Here is a 17,500-nt window from a genome sequence, read left to right as displayed (position 1 = left end):
CTTATTTGGTATTGTACATATTGCTTCTTCGTGCCTATGTTGAATGGAAAGGAATTCATATTATAAGTTGCAATTGGACAAGAAAAGCCATAAGCATACAATAATTTGGTAAAATTATTTTTTCTTTCTTTAGCTTGATCGGAGATTCCTATTATTTCAATAAAAAAGATTAGGCTTGGCGAGAAAGAGGCATTCGCTACTTCTGAATAGGCTATATATACATGCTTGCTCGAACCGGTGAACCTCATGGTATTGTTGCGGCATGCCTGCGTGGGTTTGTATCAAGGTTTCTAAATCTTGACCAATCTCGTTTATCTTAGTGGGCATGGTAATTTAGAAAATCTAGGGAGAACCGAGATACCGAGGTAAATCCATACCTAAAAACTATATTAGTTTAAACAGACTCCAAAACTTATTAATTGAAAAATTAAGTTAAAAGAGATAAAAATATGATCGAGAAATATTGGCCAATATCTCGAGTGTTATTGGTTTATATCAGCAGAGATTATAGAACCAAGATTTATACATATATCCTATTGGTAAATGATTAGTATCGGTATAAACCAAGATCAAGGCTGTTTATAAAAACCTTGGTTTGTACGAAAAAAGCATGAGAAATATTAAAGAAAAAAGAGGCTCTAAACTACCTAATAGATGTCTTCATCTTTGGCGGCGACAATCTATCTTGCTAGAGATACCAGACTCTATGGCTATATGACAACCACATGCCATCGATATTTTATATTTATGTGGATGGCTGCTGTTGCGCTATTATTTGGCATTATAACTTGTCTTGGCACTATGCGGGATCGTGCATCAAGCTGAGGTATTGGGCCCAAAATGTAGGTCTATGTTGTTGGCAACTAATTTTCAATACGATACATACTTTTCTATTGTAGTATCTCTCATTATTTATCTGATACTTCAGAAAAAATACTTTGCAACACTAATAGTTGTTGGCCTAAGTTCCAAAAATGTACTATCGTCTCATCTAATATCTTTTCATCATTGGAAGATTTGGAGGAGCAGAGAATGAAGAGAATAATGGAATCATGGAACCATAAGAATCAGGGGATGAGTGATCTTTTTTGATTAATATTTCGATTTCTGCACAACTTAGCTGAACGATGACTTATTTAATATACTATGGCTTGGGCATTCATGTAATGAATGTGACGAATGTATGGATATATAATAAATATAAGAATATATGTTTCCATAGCCATTACGTGCATATTATTGTGTATACAAGTTTGACATTGTTAAGAAAATCAAAAAATGGTTAAATAACTGATAAAAGATTACGACTGGGGGCCTCGTCTCAACCCTTTTTAGAGAATACAAGAAATATGGTTTCCTCTCATCCTCGTCTAGCCTTTTACCATAGCCATCAGATCTTGGACTCACCTTCTTAGGATGATGTGCATCTGTGCATCAATATAACATACACCCTAATACCTATCTGAGATGTCCCACAGAACTAGTAAAGCATCAAAACACCATCCATGTCTGTCTCCAGGCCACCGCTGCAGGACCTCAGTTCCCTACACGTGTAACTCAACAGGCTGGAACACGCAAGCACCTCAGTCCTACAACGTAACACTGCCAGGCTGATACGTGCAAGCACCTCAGTACCCCACAGTGTTCTTTAAAAAGATGCCCCTTGTATTACGACATGGTCTCCTTTTTATTTAGAGAGAGAATGATTTTGAGAGAGTTTCTATAAAGCATGGCTTTTAGACACAATTGCACCATTTTTTTTCTTCTCCTAAGTTTGGCATTTCTAACCATCAAGATTATTTCTTGACATGTTCTCTCTTTTTTTTTCTCTTTTTTTTCCTGAGCAAATGAAACTGCGCTTATGTGCAGATTTGAACTCCTGAATACTTGTGTGTATTTTGGACATGTTTTAAATTATACAAAAGACGACCAGCTTTAAATTAAACATTCCAATCATAACAAAGAAGACCGGCTTTAATTTGTCATTCTTTGCCATTGCTTTATGTAAAACTTCATTGTCACCATCAAACCAAAGCAAACTACTGCAGCTTATCTCCCACTACTTCTTTCCTATAGAAACTGCAAAAGAATTGTTTGTGACAGTTTACAATAAATATGGAAAATCAAATCAGCTGCTTCAAAATATTAGATCTTTGAAGCTATTTGGTAATTCTGCTCAAGAGCTGGGAATCGAATGCAGCCAGATAATGCAGCTACAAGCCTTCTAATATCCTCCGAAGAATGAGCAGCACTCACAGTAATCCGTAACCTGAAAAAAAAGAAAAGAAAATACACATCATGGTTCCAGATACCTCAATATCACCGCAAAGGCCTAAGACAAAATGATTAGATTACCTGCACGAGTTTGGAGGCACTGTAGGTGGTCGGATTGCTGTCACATGGAATCCAGATTTAAGCATATGCCTGTCCAAAGAATCAACAAGATAACACTCCTCTTCAAAAACAGCATAATACTTGAGATCGTAGAATGCAGAATAAGGAAGGGAGAAAACCTGCTAGCACTAAGTGCAGCTTCTTCACTTCCGATGATCAGGGAAATTATAGGACTGGTAATATTAAGTTGGGTTAAAGAATAGAAGTCATGCACTCGACTCCATACTGCTATTCTACGCCACTTCTCCTTTCTTGCCACAGTGACAGCAGCTGCATGCATGCTCAGACTGTTATTTTTAAAGCATTGTAAAAATTTATAATCTGAACAGTTGAAAAAGATGCAGAGATAATATGAAAATGAAAATATTAAAAAAAAATGCATGACAAGGAAGTCTGTCAATAATGTCATACAAGCAGTCAGGAAAACTTGTTTGTATGCCTATATATGCCATCATTTATTTGTCCTCCAGATTATTTTTCCATTATAGCTTGAGATGCATCTTACCTTTTTGTTTGCCAGATGGAATATGATAAAAGAAGTCATTGTAACATCTGTACATCAGTACAAAGAATTTAAGAAACATACCATTATAATTAAATTCAATAAAAAAAGCCACTAATGAATTATCCAATCCTAGTTTCTGGGCTTGGCTTCCAACACCTATACAACATCAGATTCCAAGCATGCACCCAGAGCACAGATATGCGAAATTGCTTGTCGCACATCAGATTGCCACTTGCTGCATCCATTTATAATTTCAACCGACCACCAAACAACTAGCAGATGCAGATGCAGACATACTATTTAAGCTTGTAGATGGCAAGTTCTTTGCAGGTTGGACAGTTGAATTTTCTTTCCGACTACCATAAATTTAGCAGTTAGCATCGTCTTGAACTCAACAGTCAAACCATGCTCTTTTGTCATCAACATTGACACTATAAAACTTTTTCATTGAAGTCCATGAACAGAAGGATTATGAGAATTTTTTGCAAGATATATCACATACTAATGGTCTTGCAAATTTCTTTTCACCTAATATACTAGAGACAAAGGCTTTGAACTGTCCATTTAGTAAGAATTTAATAATCAGTACAGAGCAAATCCAAAATGAGAGATCTGGAATTGAGGGTCTCATCTTTGAAGGATAAAGGAGATATCTAGATATTACCAGAATAGCCCCAAAAAAGGGCGTAAGAAATCCTTAAATGCCACCAATCCCAAAGCCCAACTAACTGTTGGAGACACCTCACCAATTTCTTAAGGCTAGAAGGTTTAATCAACATGTCAGCAGGGAAAGTAGGTCTAAAGGAGAGATGTTTATAATTCCCAAGTATTCTGCTTTCAAAATGTGATGTTTACCCTAAGATGTTTGTTTTCTCTCTTGATTCATTCATTCACATATAACTCCACAAATACCACAAGTCTTAGAAATGCTAGTGTTCTGTAGTAGTCCTACTAATGCTCCAAAGCCTTGGTGGTGTTCAATGACAAAAAGTGTAATTACTGTCATGCCTCAAACCCATCACTCAGGTCAGCCATGTTACATGGCATCCTCAAAACAACAAAAGAAATTTCCTCTGGATTACAACAAAATGAGAGACATCAATGGTAGAGGTGACTCTGTTTGTGAGAAACAAGAGTTCAAGTAATAAAAGAATCAGGTACATCTCAGGATTTGCATTCGAGTCCTGATTAATTACACTCTTAAATTAATGAACAACCTTCAATTATGTTGGCTGAAAAATAAAGACCCTTTACGTTAAACAAAAATCATTAAGAAAGATGATGAGATAAAACATGATCACTGCAAATAAAACCGAGGTTTTGAGAAAAAAACCTGCATCTCACATAGGTTACGGTTTCAAAATCGAAACCTTCTTCATGAGGTTCAAAGCTGAACCCATCAATGAGAAGGCTCTTATTCAGAACCTTGCTAGTTTTAAAAATTAGGATTCAATTAAACCTAATTAAGGCTCGAGTAGAAAAGAGCTTGTTGCTGCCATCTTCAATAAGATAAATTGCTGTAGCTTCGGGTTCATAACCAGTCATTGGGTCATCATAATACTTGGGCCTGGGGAAGAATATGAAATGCATGGCCACCAAGGTAGTAGCCTGGTGGTAAGGGGGCGATAATTCCGCCCAAGTTGCCCGAGTTCGAAACGCACGGGCGTCGATTAAATTAGGGGACCGGATGCCCCACGCTCGGCTGGCTTGTTGGCGGTTATGCTTTCCTTCCACTTGTACCAAGGTGGCACTGGGGTGACGTACCCACACGTGAGGCGGTGAACCCAGTGGGGTGAGCCCACGGGTCGGGGAAGGCACGCGAAACCTGCGACCTGTATCGAACATTCTCTAGTGGAAGGGGGGCTCAGTAATGGGGCTGCTACGCGGGTGGGCTAGTCCCTCCCCCTCCCCTCCTATTTTTAACCAAAAAAAAAAAAAGAATATGAAATGCATCTCATGTTTATCAGACGGGTTGTCAATCAGATGATTATACGAGGTATGAGAAGACTTTATGTTAACAGATATTTGCAAGTTTCTTGAGGTTCCAGAGTAGCTAGTCCAAAAGTCAAAGGATGCTGGATTGAACTCCACCATTGGCTCATGCCAAAAAAATGGAGGCAAGGAAGTTCCATAACCCTTCTTTCAAAATCTAAAATTGGATCATAAATCAGATAAGGAATGAGAGCGCTACAGCTCCATGAACTATCAAGTATCTGCATCCAGGCTAAGAATTCAGGTATAATGATCCATGTTCCGAAAGCAAATACTCCCAGATCTGCCATTGGCTTTTGTAATCCAATCGACTTGGCATGACTTCTTTCGAATAGTTCAAGTGGATGATTGATCAAACTATCAGACAAAAAGCAATATCTTCTGAAACCATCAGGCATCCTACAGTAATGCCCAGAATCCAGATTTAGCCACCTGCACTATGAGGGCGATCCTCCCAGATCCAATTCTTAGAGTACAGCAATATGGAAGCTCCCCAATTGCTGCTGGTCCATTGGATCATGTGGATCACCTCTTATGCGACACAGGATGAAGATGGGCTTTTGATAACAAAGGGATTACGATTGGTTCTTCTAGATAATTTTAATTTGGCCTTCACATAATCTACTCAGATTTTTGAGGGAAAATTCATTAATTTGAAACCAGCTTGTCCCTGGTTCATTGGGCAGAGTTCAGTTCAAAACGGACTCTAGGAAGGAGAAGATCATAATTGCAGCAATGCCATCAGGTTGCCTATCTTGTATCAAATTGGTTCAAGTTTGACCTGACCTTTCATGGTCCAACCATCATGAATTGAATTGCTCATGTAGGTGTAAATACACCTCCAACAGTTCCATTTGCCAAGTATTACTCAGTACAGGTTAGAGTTCCTCGAGACTAGCAACATGCCTTTTATAGACACCCCTTTCATCCACAGATAGGACAAATGCTTTAATTTTTTCATCCTTAAACTACCAAGTATATGAGGCTCAAACACATTAAAAATCTAGATCAGCCATTAGATAGTGCCCAGCATTTCTTTCAGAAAAAGAGGACACGGGTATTGGAGAACAGAGGCAATCCCTGCAGTTTCTCTTCTTATTTCCCTACTTCACTACACTCTCCATCACCCATCATCAGGGTCAAATATTAATTGTAGAATGGTTTCTTCTTAAGTTTAGACCTCATAGTCCTGATGTGTTAATAAATAATTCTCAACCTATTCTAAGAAACTCTGGTGATTGAAAAGAAACAACTGTCAAAAGTTTTCCTTGATTATTTACAATTGCTACATTCTTTGACTTGCAATGGACAAACTCACCATCATTGGGAGTCCGATGCTACGATAACAAATAGTTTTGCAGTGTGAAGGTAAAGATTCTGAAGCTTAAACCAGAAGTTTCTTTTCTTTTGGTGGGGGTACACTTCTGGAATGGATACAACTGAAGCCACACAACAAATGCGAACAGAGTGCAATAAAAATAATGCACAACATTGATGTGTGTGTGACAGAGGGCCTGGACAGAGAGAAGACCCAAGCTAGCATGGTCGGGAATTGGGAGAAAGGATTTAGAAAAGTTCAAAATAAACATAAAGAAATGATTGATGAAAAAGGATTCATAAAGTCCAACTAAATAGTTGGGACACAGCTTGAAGTTGCCCAAATTGCTCAAGAATTGCTTTGAAACCCTAGATTTGCTTTTGAACAGTCAACAGTCAAGCTAAAGGAATTTCTACATCCCATGTGCTGGAGATAAGAAACTTTATTACTACCAAACAGCTATGTACGTGGAAATAAAAATGGACAAGGATCAAAATTAAGTTCCAACTTTTTAAATATGTCATCATAAGCCATGTCACTTTCAAAGGCAATCATGAGGTTTAGGTGCCAGTATGCTGCAGAAGATCTGGACTAGAAGAAATGGCTTGCACTCCACAAAGCAGCACAAGGTTGCAGGAATAAAAAATCCATACTTTATATGAAAATGTAGTGGTCAAATCCATTATATTTAAGAGAACATAACTAAGACATAGCATTTACAATATCACCCATTTGAGCATCGTCCAAATATCATATTTTTTATTACTAAGTTGATCAGATTGAATGGCTAGACAATTTTAAAGAAAACCATAAAAGAGACTTCAATATGCAAGATTATCTTACTTAACGTATTAACAGTATATGTTTGTGTAAGCTAAGAAATATTCTAATGAACTGATTGCAAAATCTAGAAAAGAACACAAAATTTTAGCATTTCTTAACACTGTGTATGCAGTCAAAAGTGTTTAAAATAAAAACACCAAACTAGCCAGCGATTAAAGTAGTCACTGTTTTGGTTACATAAAAAATAATTATGACTAGAAAAATGGTCCAAGAAATTGGTTTGTGAAAATGGTCTGATTATTTTGTTAAAGGCGTTGAGATGATGACTCACTTTACTATATTCTAAGCCTTTTAGTATTCTGGGGATATCAATAGCACTATTTTAAGGATGAATGACATTAGCTATATTCTGTGCCTGGCCATCTTTTAAGCTTTTTAACTTGCTCATGAGTTATATGCAAGTAATTCTGGAGCTGTTCTAAAACCACTTAAACCTTTTTAAGTTCATTAATTTTTGGTGTTCCCAACATTAACATCGTGTTAAATTGAGTGTATAAAATGTGCAAGTAGAATATCATCGGGTCAACTCTTGGGTGTATAATGATACTCTAGGAAGTTTAGAAGCTAATGCCTAACAAAACAAATAATCAGAAGCTTATAAATGGTAATGTTTTCATGTATACATTGTAATAGATCTCAGTTTACAATAGAGTACTAAGTTGACGTGCATACTTCATGTAGCTTTCCTTTTGTTGAAGTTATAGGATACACTGATCATTTGTTTCTCATCGATTTTAAATTTATATTGTTGAAAGGTTGAGTACTTTGGCCACAGCACTTGAAAAAATAATGGGTAGTTTGACATCAAAGCCAACACCAAGAAAGACAACAATACATAATTTGGTCCTTCACAAGTGGCTTTGCATGTAAGCTGTGCATATTTTAAGCAGTAAATACCATGAGCAGCAGCAGCAATAGGCACCGGAATAGAAGTTGAAAATATGAATGAGCGGCCCCTTGATTGTATTAGCTGTTTCCATTTGTTGCTGCTAAATATGAATGACATGTTAAATGGAGAATTTTGAGGGCATAACCAGTGGATAAAAGGCATTCATGCTTAAAACTAAGTTCACTGTATAGCAATATTTGAGCTACTCCAGCATCAACAAAATGTAAACCAGAAAAAAAAACTTTCTATGGAAAAACAAGAGCAAAAAAATAAGTTGAATAATCAAAATGCCTAAACAATCATTGACAAATCACTAATAACAGAAGTAAAAAAAAATGCATTTCTAATACCAAAAGAAACGACATAATTAATAAATTAGAATATAGAAGCCGAAATAGCATCAAATCTAGGTGGACCCTATCCAACTTTCCCAGATAAGTGTTTAAAAATAAATAAATAAAGTTGACATATTTGTAAACAAAGACGAGAAAGAAGCAGAAGTACTGGAAACTTTTCAAATATGAATGCACGACTCCCTTGATGTATTCGATGTTTCCATCTGTTGCTTTTCAACTATCACTGCATGTTAGATATAAATGCATTGCTCCAGTCATTCAAGAAAAGACATAGGTGCATCAAAATTATGTTCTCTGACAGAAAATCTCTGAGCCATTCCCACATCTACAAAAAGGGAGATCTATAAAAACAAATGATATATGCCTTCTATGGGAAAATATGAGTAGCCTGACATTTCTCATAGTAGACTCAAAAACAAAAATTTCTAAAAAAAAATGATAAATCGGTCAAAATACAACTAAAAAGAATTCCAAGGAACGAAGTGAGACAGCATAATCATGAACAGAAGCAAAGAAAATAACACCAGATTGGACTGTCATCTCTGCAAAATTCCACAGCTAAAAAAAAAGGGAGCAATAGTTTTAAACTTTTTATAATGTTATAATTCCATGGTCATATTTTCTGGATAAAGTCAATAGTATTAAATAATTGAAATCTTAGAGAAAGTCAGCTCAAGTAGTATTTGACCCCTCCAAGAACCATCTCATGCAAACCCTACCACGGCCCTGGCATAGAACAGTGAATCAGATGCCATAACTTCCAATGAGCCAGAATCCTAACTTTAATTTCCCAATTGATGTTCTATATTTCTTCAGAAATAAAACCAACAATAGACAAGTTTTACCCACTATAAACTATTAAGCTTGAGGATCTAAGCTGGAAACTTCATGGAATGCCTACAAATCATGTTGTTGCCTCTTTAACAGAATATCAACACAAAAGAACTAAATCTTAGGAAAGTTAAGTTGTTGATGGGTGGCCATAAATGCCTCCATTACCTTCACATGTTTATTACACCCATAGAGGCAGCAATACTTTCAATCTTTTTAAGGATGATGTCTAAACACAGTGAACAAGATGCTGTCAGCAGAAAGTACGCATGCTATCAAGGTCCGCCGTACCGGTACCGGTCGGCGTACCGGTGGCCGGCCGGACCGGTACGGTACCGGTCCGGTCCGGTACGTACCGGCGGGTACCGGTCCCGTACCGGCCGGTACGCGGTGGTTTCAAAAACCACAGCGCGCGGCGCTGCGGTTCTAAAAAAAAAAAAAAATCGTACCGGTGCGAATCGGCCGGTACGGGCTCCGAACCGGCCGGTACGAGCCCGAACCGGCCGGTACGCACCCGTACCGGCCGGTTCGGATAAAAAACCGGAAAATACCGGTTTTTTATCCGTTCCGGTACCGGTCCACGGCCGGACCGGTACGTACCGGCCCGTACCGGCCGGTACGGACTAGTACGGCATTCCATGCCCGAGAGCTTAATTACTTCAACATGTCATCTGCTACTAAATTTCTAGGTTATATGCAAGGTCCGCCGTACCGGTACCGGTCGGCGTACCGGTGGCCGGCCGGACCGGTACGGTACCGGTCCGGTCCGGTCCGTACCGGCCGGTACCGGTGGTTTCAAAAACCACAGCGCGCGGCGCTGTGGTTCTAAAAAAAAAAAAAAAAAATCGTACCGGTGCGAACCGGCCGGTTCGCACCGGTACGAGGCCCGTACCGGCCGGTACGGGCTCCGAACCGGCCGGTACGGGCCCGAACCGGCCGGTACGCACCCGTACCGGCCGGTTCGGATAAAAAACCGGGAAATACCGGTTTTTTATCCGTTCCGGTACCGGTCTAGGACCGGACCGGTACGTACCGGCCCGTACCGGCCGGTACGGGCCGGTACGGCATTCCATGCATGCTATGCTTGTACATTTTCAATTCCTACTCTAGAGAAGTGGATAGTATCTGTCTCTTTATCAACTTTAGCACTTTGTTTTATCTCTTCTTCATCTTCAGCATAAATAGCATTATTTTTTCATGAATAGAATCCCAGCTGAACATCATTAGCAATCAAAAACCCAAAAATCATGAGAATAAAACAAAGGAAAGTAGATATTAAAGAGATGAGCATATATATATATAAAAAAAAAGGCATCCCAATACACGAGGCTCCTGCCACTATGGGGTCTGGGGAGGGTCAAATTTACGCAGCCTTACCCCTCCCCCCCCCAACTCCCCAAACACACACGCGTGCGCATGCAGAGAGGCTGTTTTCATATTTCAAACCTATGATACCTAAATCACAATGGAGCAACAATACCATTGCACCAAAGCCCACCCTCTAGAGAGATGAACATATATGCAGTAATTTTCTATTTCTTACCCATATTTGAGATGCAGAAAGGTAACAAATGTGTTTATTACCAAACATTAAAACCTCAATTGTCTATACTGCCTTGTATGATGTAGCATGTTATGAAACTGGAGCATCCATCACATATTAAGGTTGCAACTGAGATGCTTAATGCTCGCAAGTTCTTGTGAAGTGTACAAGTTATTTGACTATATGCAAAGGCCATTTGACCACTATATTTGACAGGTTGATGATTCACAGTCTTCAGCATTTTGTTTGTACTGCTAGCACTCGAGAGAACAAATACAGTAATTACCTGCAAGCAATGAAACCCCCCTGGCAACCCGCAGCTTTGCTCAAGGTGCCTATGCATATATCAACATCATTTTCACACTCATGCACTTCTGGTACACCTCCACCGTTCTCTCCACAAACAAGTGTTGCATGAGCCTGAAAAAACTTCAATATAAATCACAATACCAATATGTATGGAAAAGTGCATGGATTAAATGAATCCTTATAAGTGAGACTTACATCATCAATGGCCAATAAAAATCCATGCTTCTTGCGAAGTTCAACAAGTTTGGTTATTGGAGCAAAATCTCCATCCATACTAAACAGGCTGCATGATAAGAATGCAAAAAAAAATTTATGTAACAGAACTCAACCACATGCCCTTTACAGTGTGATCTGTAGCCAGGCACTGCAAGGTAATGGAGCAAAATCATTTGATTGCCCCAACTGTCATCAAAAGGCATATCGGAGAACTGCTTTAAGGCCACTCAAGACTACAAGCATATATAGCTTGATCTTTAAAAGTTACTCTATTGGAGTTCATTGGGCATAGCATACCTATCTGTGATGACAATCTTCTTCTCCATTTTACAACATGATCTGTTTATTAACAATGTAGATAGTACCATGAGATGTAAGGTATTGCAAAAATAGATGGCACATTTTAGATCAACTGTAAAAGGAAGGCATACAGCAGAGCATTGAGATGAGACATGTCACAATGCCTATATACAAAAACTTCTGCTTCCTGTTGCCGCTCGGCTAGACGGATCCCATCAATTATTGAAGCATGGTTCAAGGCATCTGAAAATATGGCAACTCTTTCATCCATAGATGGTTTCCTACCAACAGCCAGAAATGAGCTAACACTTCCCAGAGCAGAGAGGAAAGCCATGTTGGCAGCAAAGCCGGTAGGACAAAGAAGGCAATCCTGAAAGGGTTTAAACCATGCAGTGGCGTCTTAGTAGCATTTGTTGTATGATAACAAAAAGCAGAGGACATGACACAAATGATATGGCGCCTAACTCAGTAACTTACCACATTTGCATCTACAGTGCATCAGCCTTTTAAGGTGATGACAGCTAAGTTAAGCCCAGACGATAAGTAAAACCAGAACACTAAAGTCAGCTTAACAGAACCTGCATGTACATTAGTTGCTTTCTAGGGCCATAATTTTCATTAAGACGAGTGTCCTCTGTTCTTTTTGTCTTACATCTTCTCAGGCTTTATACGGTCATTGTCTCCAATACAAAGCAAATCCATCCGGTTCAACATTCATAAATGTTAAGAATTAATCAGCATTCAAGACAATAATTGATTCAGCTGACCACGGCTCTGAAGCAAGTGTTACCCAGTTCTATCTTAATTCTCATATTACCACGCACCAAAGAACTTGAACTACTAACAGAGGATTAATATTATGGTAAACAACCTATTTTGCAGAAGGATTAAAATTTATCTTAAAGTCCATTATATAAAGTTATAAAGGCACTAGCCTTATGAAGTAAGGCATCACAATAGCGATTAATGTCAAGAACCTGTAAATAGATAACAATACACAATCCATATTAAAAAGCAGAAGAATCAACATAATATATAAGTGGAAAGAGCACCGAATATGTATGAGTTATGATGACATGGATCCAAAATTGGCACATCAAGATTGACAGCTTCATACTAGTTTCTGGACATTTAATGGTAGCATCTAATGAACCTATAGAAACTTGCAACCATAAGACATATCAGATATATGTATTCATTGTTGTTTAAGATGTGCTTTGCACAGTCTCAAATAAACAGTCTCAAGTAATTTACTGGGTAAACTAACATTATTTTACTGCAGCTATTTACTCATATAAATAAACTCAAAGTATATGATATAACTGCAAGACAATGTCTGTGTATCAACAAGAAATTGTGGGAATTGTATACTTATTGCTGATACTGTCACAAGCTAACATGACAATATAGACTTTGGGAAGCTTATATAGTATGACTTATCCTGATTTATAAGCTATCCAATGCTGAATAATGTTTCTGTGTCAATAGAATTTCAAATTTATCCATCAGAATTCAATTCCTTGAAAGAAAAGAAACCAAAAACAGTTCCATGGGGAAGAGTTCCAAGACTTTCTTGAATAGAAACATGATTGTTCAGGAAATTTGGGCATGATTTTAAGAAAGGAAGGCATGGCACAGAGCCACAGACACAACCCTTATGCATCAGTTTGTATGACTTTGCCCTTGCGTATCATTTCAATTTACATTAGTGCATAACCATGCATATGGACTGGTGTGCAAGGTGCCGAAGCACACAATTCTGAACCATGCCGCTAACTTGCCAGCTTGATTTATATCTTAAAGTTGTTATGCATCGCTACACGCAATGTGAAGCAAAACATGCTGCAGGAACACGACAGAGATACAACACCTGGAATCATGTGCTAACTTGCCAGCAAGATATGTAACACAAAGATGTTATGGTACAAATAAGCACTTGAAAAAATCTCAAATTGTCAACTAATTTGCAAAGTCACCTGCCAGCAATTAAATATTTCTTTCTTTCCGGATAATCCATGGAACAATAAGTCTATTGAGTACATAATATTATTGATACCAGCATGTACTTATTATTACTTATTATTTTCTATAAATTTATATTCCTCTTTTACATGGTATGGCATGTTGTTAAAGCATTTAGTGTACCATCTCATGGTATTCAGAGTTGTCATCCAGCCATGCAGTTCCAAAGTTGGAAGAGGGGACATCGGTGTAAGGAAAATTTAAAAAAAAAAAAAGGATTTCTTTAGACATTGGACATTTGGCAAATGGCCACACCTTCCAGACTCCAAAGCGCCAATCTTTTAGTGTGATCTGTCAAACTTAGTTTCCTCACCTCCTTTGCATACCGAATTCCATTTTGCAATCTCACTTCCATATAGTACTTGTGCTACAAAAGGTGTAAAACTTGTTCCCTTCTAATTGTGAAGAAGGAAACAATTTGTGCACCTCTATAATATAATGATTATTAAATCTCACAGAATTTCATTTTGGAATCTCACTTCCATATAGTAACTGTGCTAGAAAAGGTGCAAAGCTTGTTCCCTTCTAATTGGGAAGAAGGAAACAATTTGTGCACCTCTAGAAAAATTGTTAAACCTCGCATTTAGGTAGATAGTAAAACAGAGTATTCAGTCAAGTGAACTTTAGGTGCTGCTTCACATCAGGTGACATTTGATAAGCATGTCCAAGTCCACACACATGCACAAATAAACATAAAAAGTTCAACTTTGCAGCTAACACCCTCGCCCAAGTTCAAGCACAATTTTTTCTGATGTAAACAAGCCAACCCTAGTTCAAGCACTATTGTTTCTGATATAATCATTACAATGGTAGTAAATTTCGAGTAAACCTTCTTAATTATAAACAAATATACACAGTTAAGGCCTGTTTGGATATTCCTATAGAATTGGACCAAAAATCTTATAGAAATTGGGTTTGTTGGCCCATCTAACTTGTTTCTAAAAGCCTATCCAAACCCAGCACAGATCCTAACCTTTGGGCTGCACAGAATTTGAGCTAGGTAGAGTTTGGTTGATACAGGGTAAATGGATGGCCCAATCTATGAATCCTATAGACATTTCAGCCCACTTCTGTAGGAATAGCCAAACAGGTCCTAAACAAGTTTTAAAACCTTTCTTCCAACCCAAAGGGGTCAATATATTATAGTATAATATTTAGCATAGGCTAATGCAAAGCAGCCAGGAAGCTTTTTTTTTTTTGTGGGTAGTAATGCATAAGAATCTCACAATATAGAAGAGAAGACATTATTTCTCAAATACCTCTTTTTTCTTCAAATCTGCCAAGGAAGCTTCAAGTAGCCTGTGATAGTTAGTATAACCACAGACTAGAGCAGAGCCTCTCGGACCCATACCGAGGTCTTGAGCAGCCTAAAAATAGACTAAATCAAAACCGAAAACATTCCAAAACAAACCCACCTGACTAAATCAACTCCACATCATAACAGTGAAAGATCATCAAGTGCACTAACCTTTGCGGCAGCCTTTCGGACGGCCGGGTGAGAGCTCAAACCCAAGTAATCATTCCCCGAGAAGAGCAGCAGCTTCCCACCGACCTTCTCATCTTTACCAATGGATTCACCTCCTGAATACATGTTTAAAAAAAAAATCAATTTTTTAATATAAATTTGGACCTTGGAAGTATCTCGATCAGGTGTCCTGACGTTTGTTTTAAATAATAATAATAATAATAATAATAATAAAATTTTAACAAAGATCCGGAAACATTGGAAGAGCTCGGATGAAGTAAGAATGGGTGCGCGACAGTCTAAGCGGGAAAAGGCCTTACCGGGGCTTGTGAGCTCATTGAGCCATTCCCGAAAGGTGGGCTCCTCGATTTCCACCTCCACCGCGGACCGGTCCCAATGTCGCGGGCCATCGAACGTCTCGAGCCCCTCCGAGGGGTCGCCAGACGGCGGCGGCGGCGAGGGAACGGAGATTGGCCGGATTGAGCGGAGGAGCTTCTTGGAAGCCAGCCTCGAGAGCGCCGCCTCGACCCAATGATCCCAAGACGCCATCTCTAAAGTTTAAACAAGAGATAGCGAGGAAGAGGGCAAAGGAGACGTACGAGGGTTGTTATCGTCGCGGAGCTGCAAAAAAAAAAAAAGCCTTCTTTCCTTTATTTTCTCGGCGGGGCCTCTAATCGGACGAAGAGCAGTGACGTCGATGCGTCGCCGCTAAGATAATGCCATGGTGGAATCGCCGCCGGATCTCTGACTCTGATGCCCTTTTGAAGGGCTGGTTTGGGGTTGGTTAGGTGCGGCTGTCTTGGGGTTGGTTAGCTGTGCATCCGTATATTCCTTCGTTTACCCTTGTATGTTCCTTCATTTACCCAAGTAGAGGCCAACAATCTTCTTTCTAGGATTCCTTTGTGTATAACAAACTAAGATCTTAAATATATTTCCAATATTACTTGCTGCAACAATCTTCAATCTAAGATTTAAAAATTCAATTGGCTGCCATCAATGGTAGAATAAAGTCCAAGTCTCCAGCTTTGCATTGTCATCCCATGAATTAAATGCCAACATGGTATTGGAGTGGCCATAATTTAATATGCCCTTCTAAATCACATTAATCTTGAAGGGATGGTGCAATCTAGCATATTGTCCCAAATCAATTAAAAGGAGTGTCATGTAAATTTATTAGCCTAAACTAGTTCTTTTTCCTAATACCTTAAGTTTTTAGATTGCAAATCCATGACACATGATAAATCAATAAATCATGCCTTTGAGCCTTTGATTAGATGAAGGCGGAACATGTCTAAATAGAATCTATTTCGGGCATCAAATATCGTAAAGCATGATTTTATAAGAGTTTTGAGTATGCTAGGTCCATACACAAAGTTTGGACTAAAAAAAAATATTCCTAAATTTACACTATTTTTTTAAAATGGAGTGAAATCTATGGCCCTTACGAATTACACTATTCATGAAACAAAATCCTTATAATCCAAAGTGTCGGAAACTTCTATAATTTAGATATGTAGCAAATTTTGATAGATTACAAAGGGATCAAAATGAGATTTTATATATATATATATTCATGACCAATTTTTTTTCAGTGTACAATATTTCTGATCAAAATTGTATGGCTGATAAAAATTGGGTGGAGTTTGGATCTACCATGAAATGAACACTAAGGGCTCTTTTAGTATTGATTTTATTTTTTTTCAACCTTCGGAAAAAGATGAACAAGACCGAACAACATATGTGATGAAAACTTTTCAGTTTTTGAAATTGCCTGCAAAGTCTTTAGAATTTTTAGAAGCATAAATTCATTTCTTTCAAAAAGGATAGAATCAAGCAAGGGGTAATGTAAGTTTTATGTAAATTATATCTTCTATTACATATGTATATACGCACGCACTTATATAATGGAAGTTTGTCGAATTTATGCAAAGTTCTTAATTCACCATGCTAATACTGGTATTAATATGCTTTGTCACCATAAAAACTCATTATTTAATATACAACAAAAATTTAGCTATTTGAGCCTTGTATTTATTATTATTTATTATATTATTATATTTTATTCCAAACATAATTAGAAAAAGCAGAAAAAATTGTATCTTGTATACCATGTGATGCCAATATTACCGATACTAGTATTAATGATGACTTTCTACACAAAGATTTTTTTTTTACAGAGTTTTCTTTTCACTTCATGAAAATTAGTATTAATGACAAACATTAGTATCAGCGACATGAGTTCTTGCTCGACCATTATAAAAATTGATTGCCTAATACACAACAAAATTTTGGTTATTAAATTTTTTTATTTATTATAATTTATTATATTATTATATTACATTTCAAGAATTGTTGGAAAAAAGAGAAAAATTGTATCCTACTCATCATGTGGGGCTAGTATTGATAATAAGAGTTTCTCCATGAAGACTCAGCTTGTACAAAGTCCTGTGTTTAGCATTTAAACACATTTATTGATGATATTGGCCATTATTAAAGTTGATTGCTTAATATGCAACA

The 17,500-nt window shown here is 37.8% G+C and overlaps 1 protein-coding gene across 1 annotated transcript; it reads right to left on the bottom strand.

Moving 5' to 3' along the window:
- Nucleotides 1-1,970: 1,970 nt before the first annotated feature.
- BIOF (biotin F) lies at nucleotides 1,971-15,794 on the bottom strand. Its single transcript, XM_008805599.6, has 11 exons — nucleotides 15,304-15,794; nucleotides 14,987-15,099; nucleotides 14,778-14,885; nucleotides 11,628-11,866; nucleotides 11,494-11,535; nucleotides 11,176-11,263; nucleotides 10,958-11,091; nucleotides 7,950-8,038; nucleotides 2,514-2,664; nucleotides 2,356-2,424; nucleotides 1,971-2,269 (listed from the first exon to the last, which is right to left on the bottom strand). Exons 1-11 carry the CDS (start codon nucleotides 15,530-15,532, stop codon nucleotides 2,146-2,148), a joined length of 1,386 nt encoding a protein of 461 aa, XP_008803821.4. The 5' UTR covers nucleotides 15,533-15,794; the 3' UTR covers nucleotides 1,971-2,145.
- Nucleotides 15,795-17,500: the final 1,706 nt, after the last annotated feature.

This window comes from Phoenix dactylifera, chromosome 3 (assembly GCF_051530095.1).
Source record: "Phoenix dactylifera cultivar Ajwa chromosome 3, Ajwa_hap1_PhDact_Kaust_v1.1, whole genome shotgun sequence".
NCBI classification, from domain to species: Eukaryota; Viridiplantae; Streptophyta; class Magnoliopsida; order Arecales; family Arecaceae; genus Phoenix; species Phoenix dactylifera.
The sequence above is the reverse complement of the archived record's forward strand: the minus strand, read 5'-3'. Positions and strand labels throughout refer to the sequence as shown.

Bases quoted from the DNA above. Each gene is read 5' to 3' on its own strand.
- BIOF (XM_008805599.6), bottom strand. From the start codon at position 15,532: ATGGCGTCTTGGGATCATTGGGTCGAGGCGGCGCTCTCGAGGCTGGCT. The intron at 11,867-14,777 runs GTATTTGAGAAA...AAACCCTTTCAG, and splicing joins CAGATTTGAAGAAAAAAGAG to GATTGCCTTCTTTGTCCTAC. The intron at 2,665-7,949 runs GTATTTACTGCT...GCATGCATGCAG, and splicing joins TATTGCTGCTGCTGCTCATG to CTGCTGTCACTGTGGCAAGA.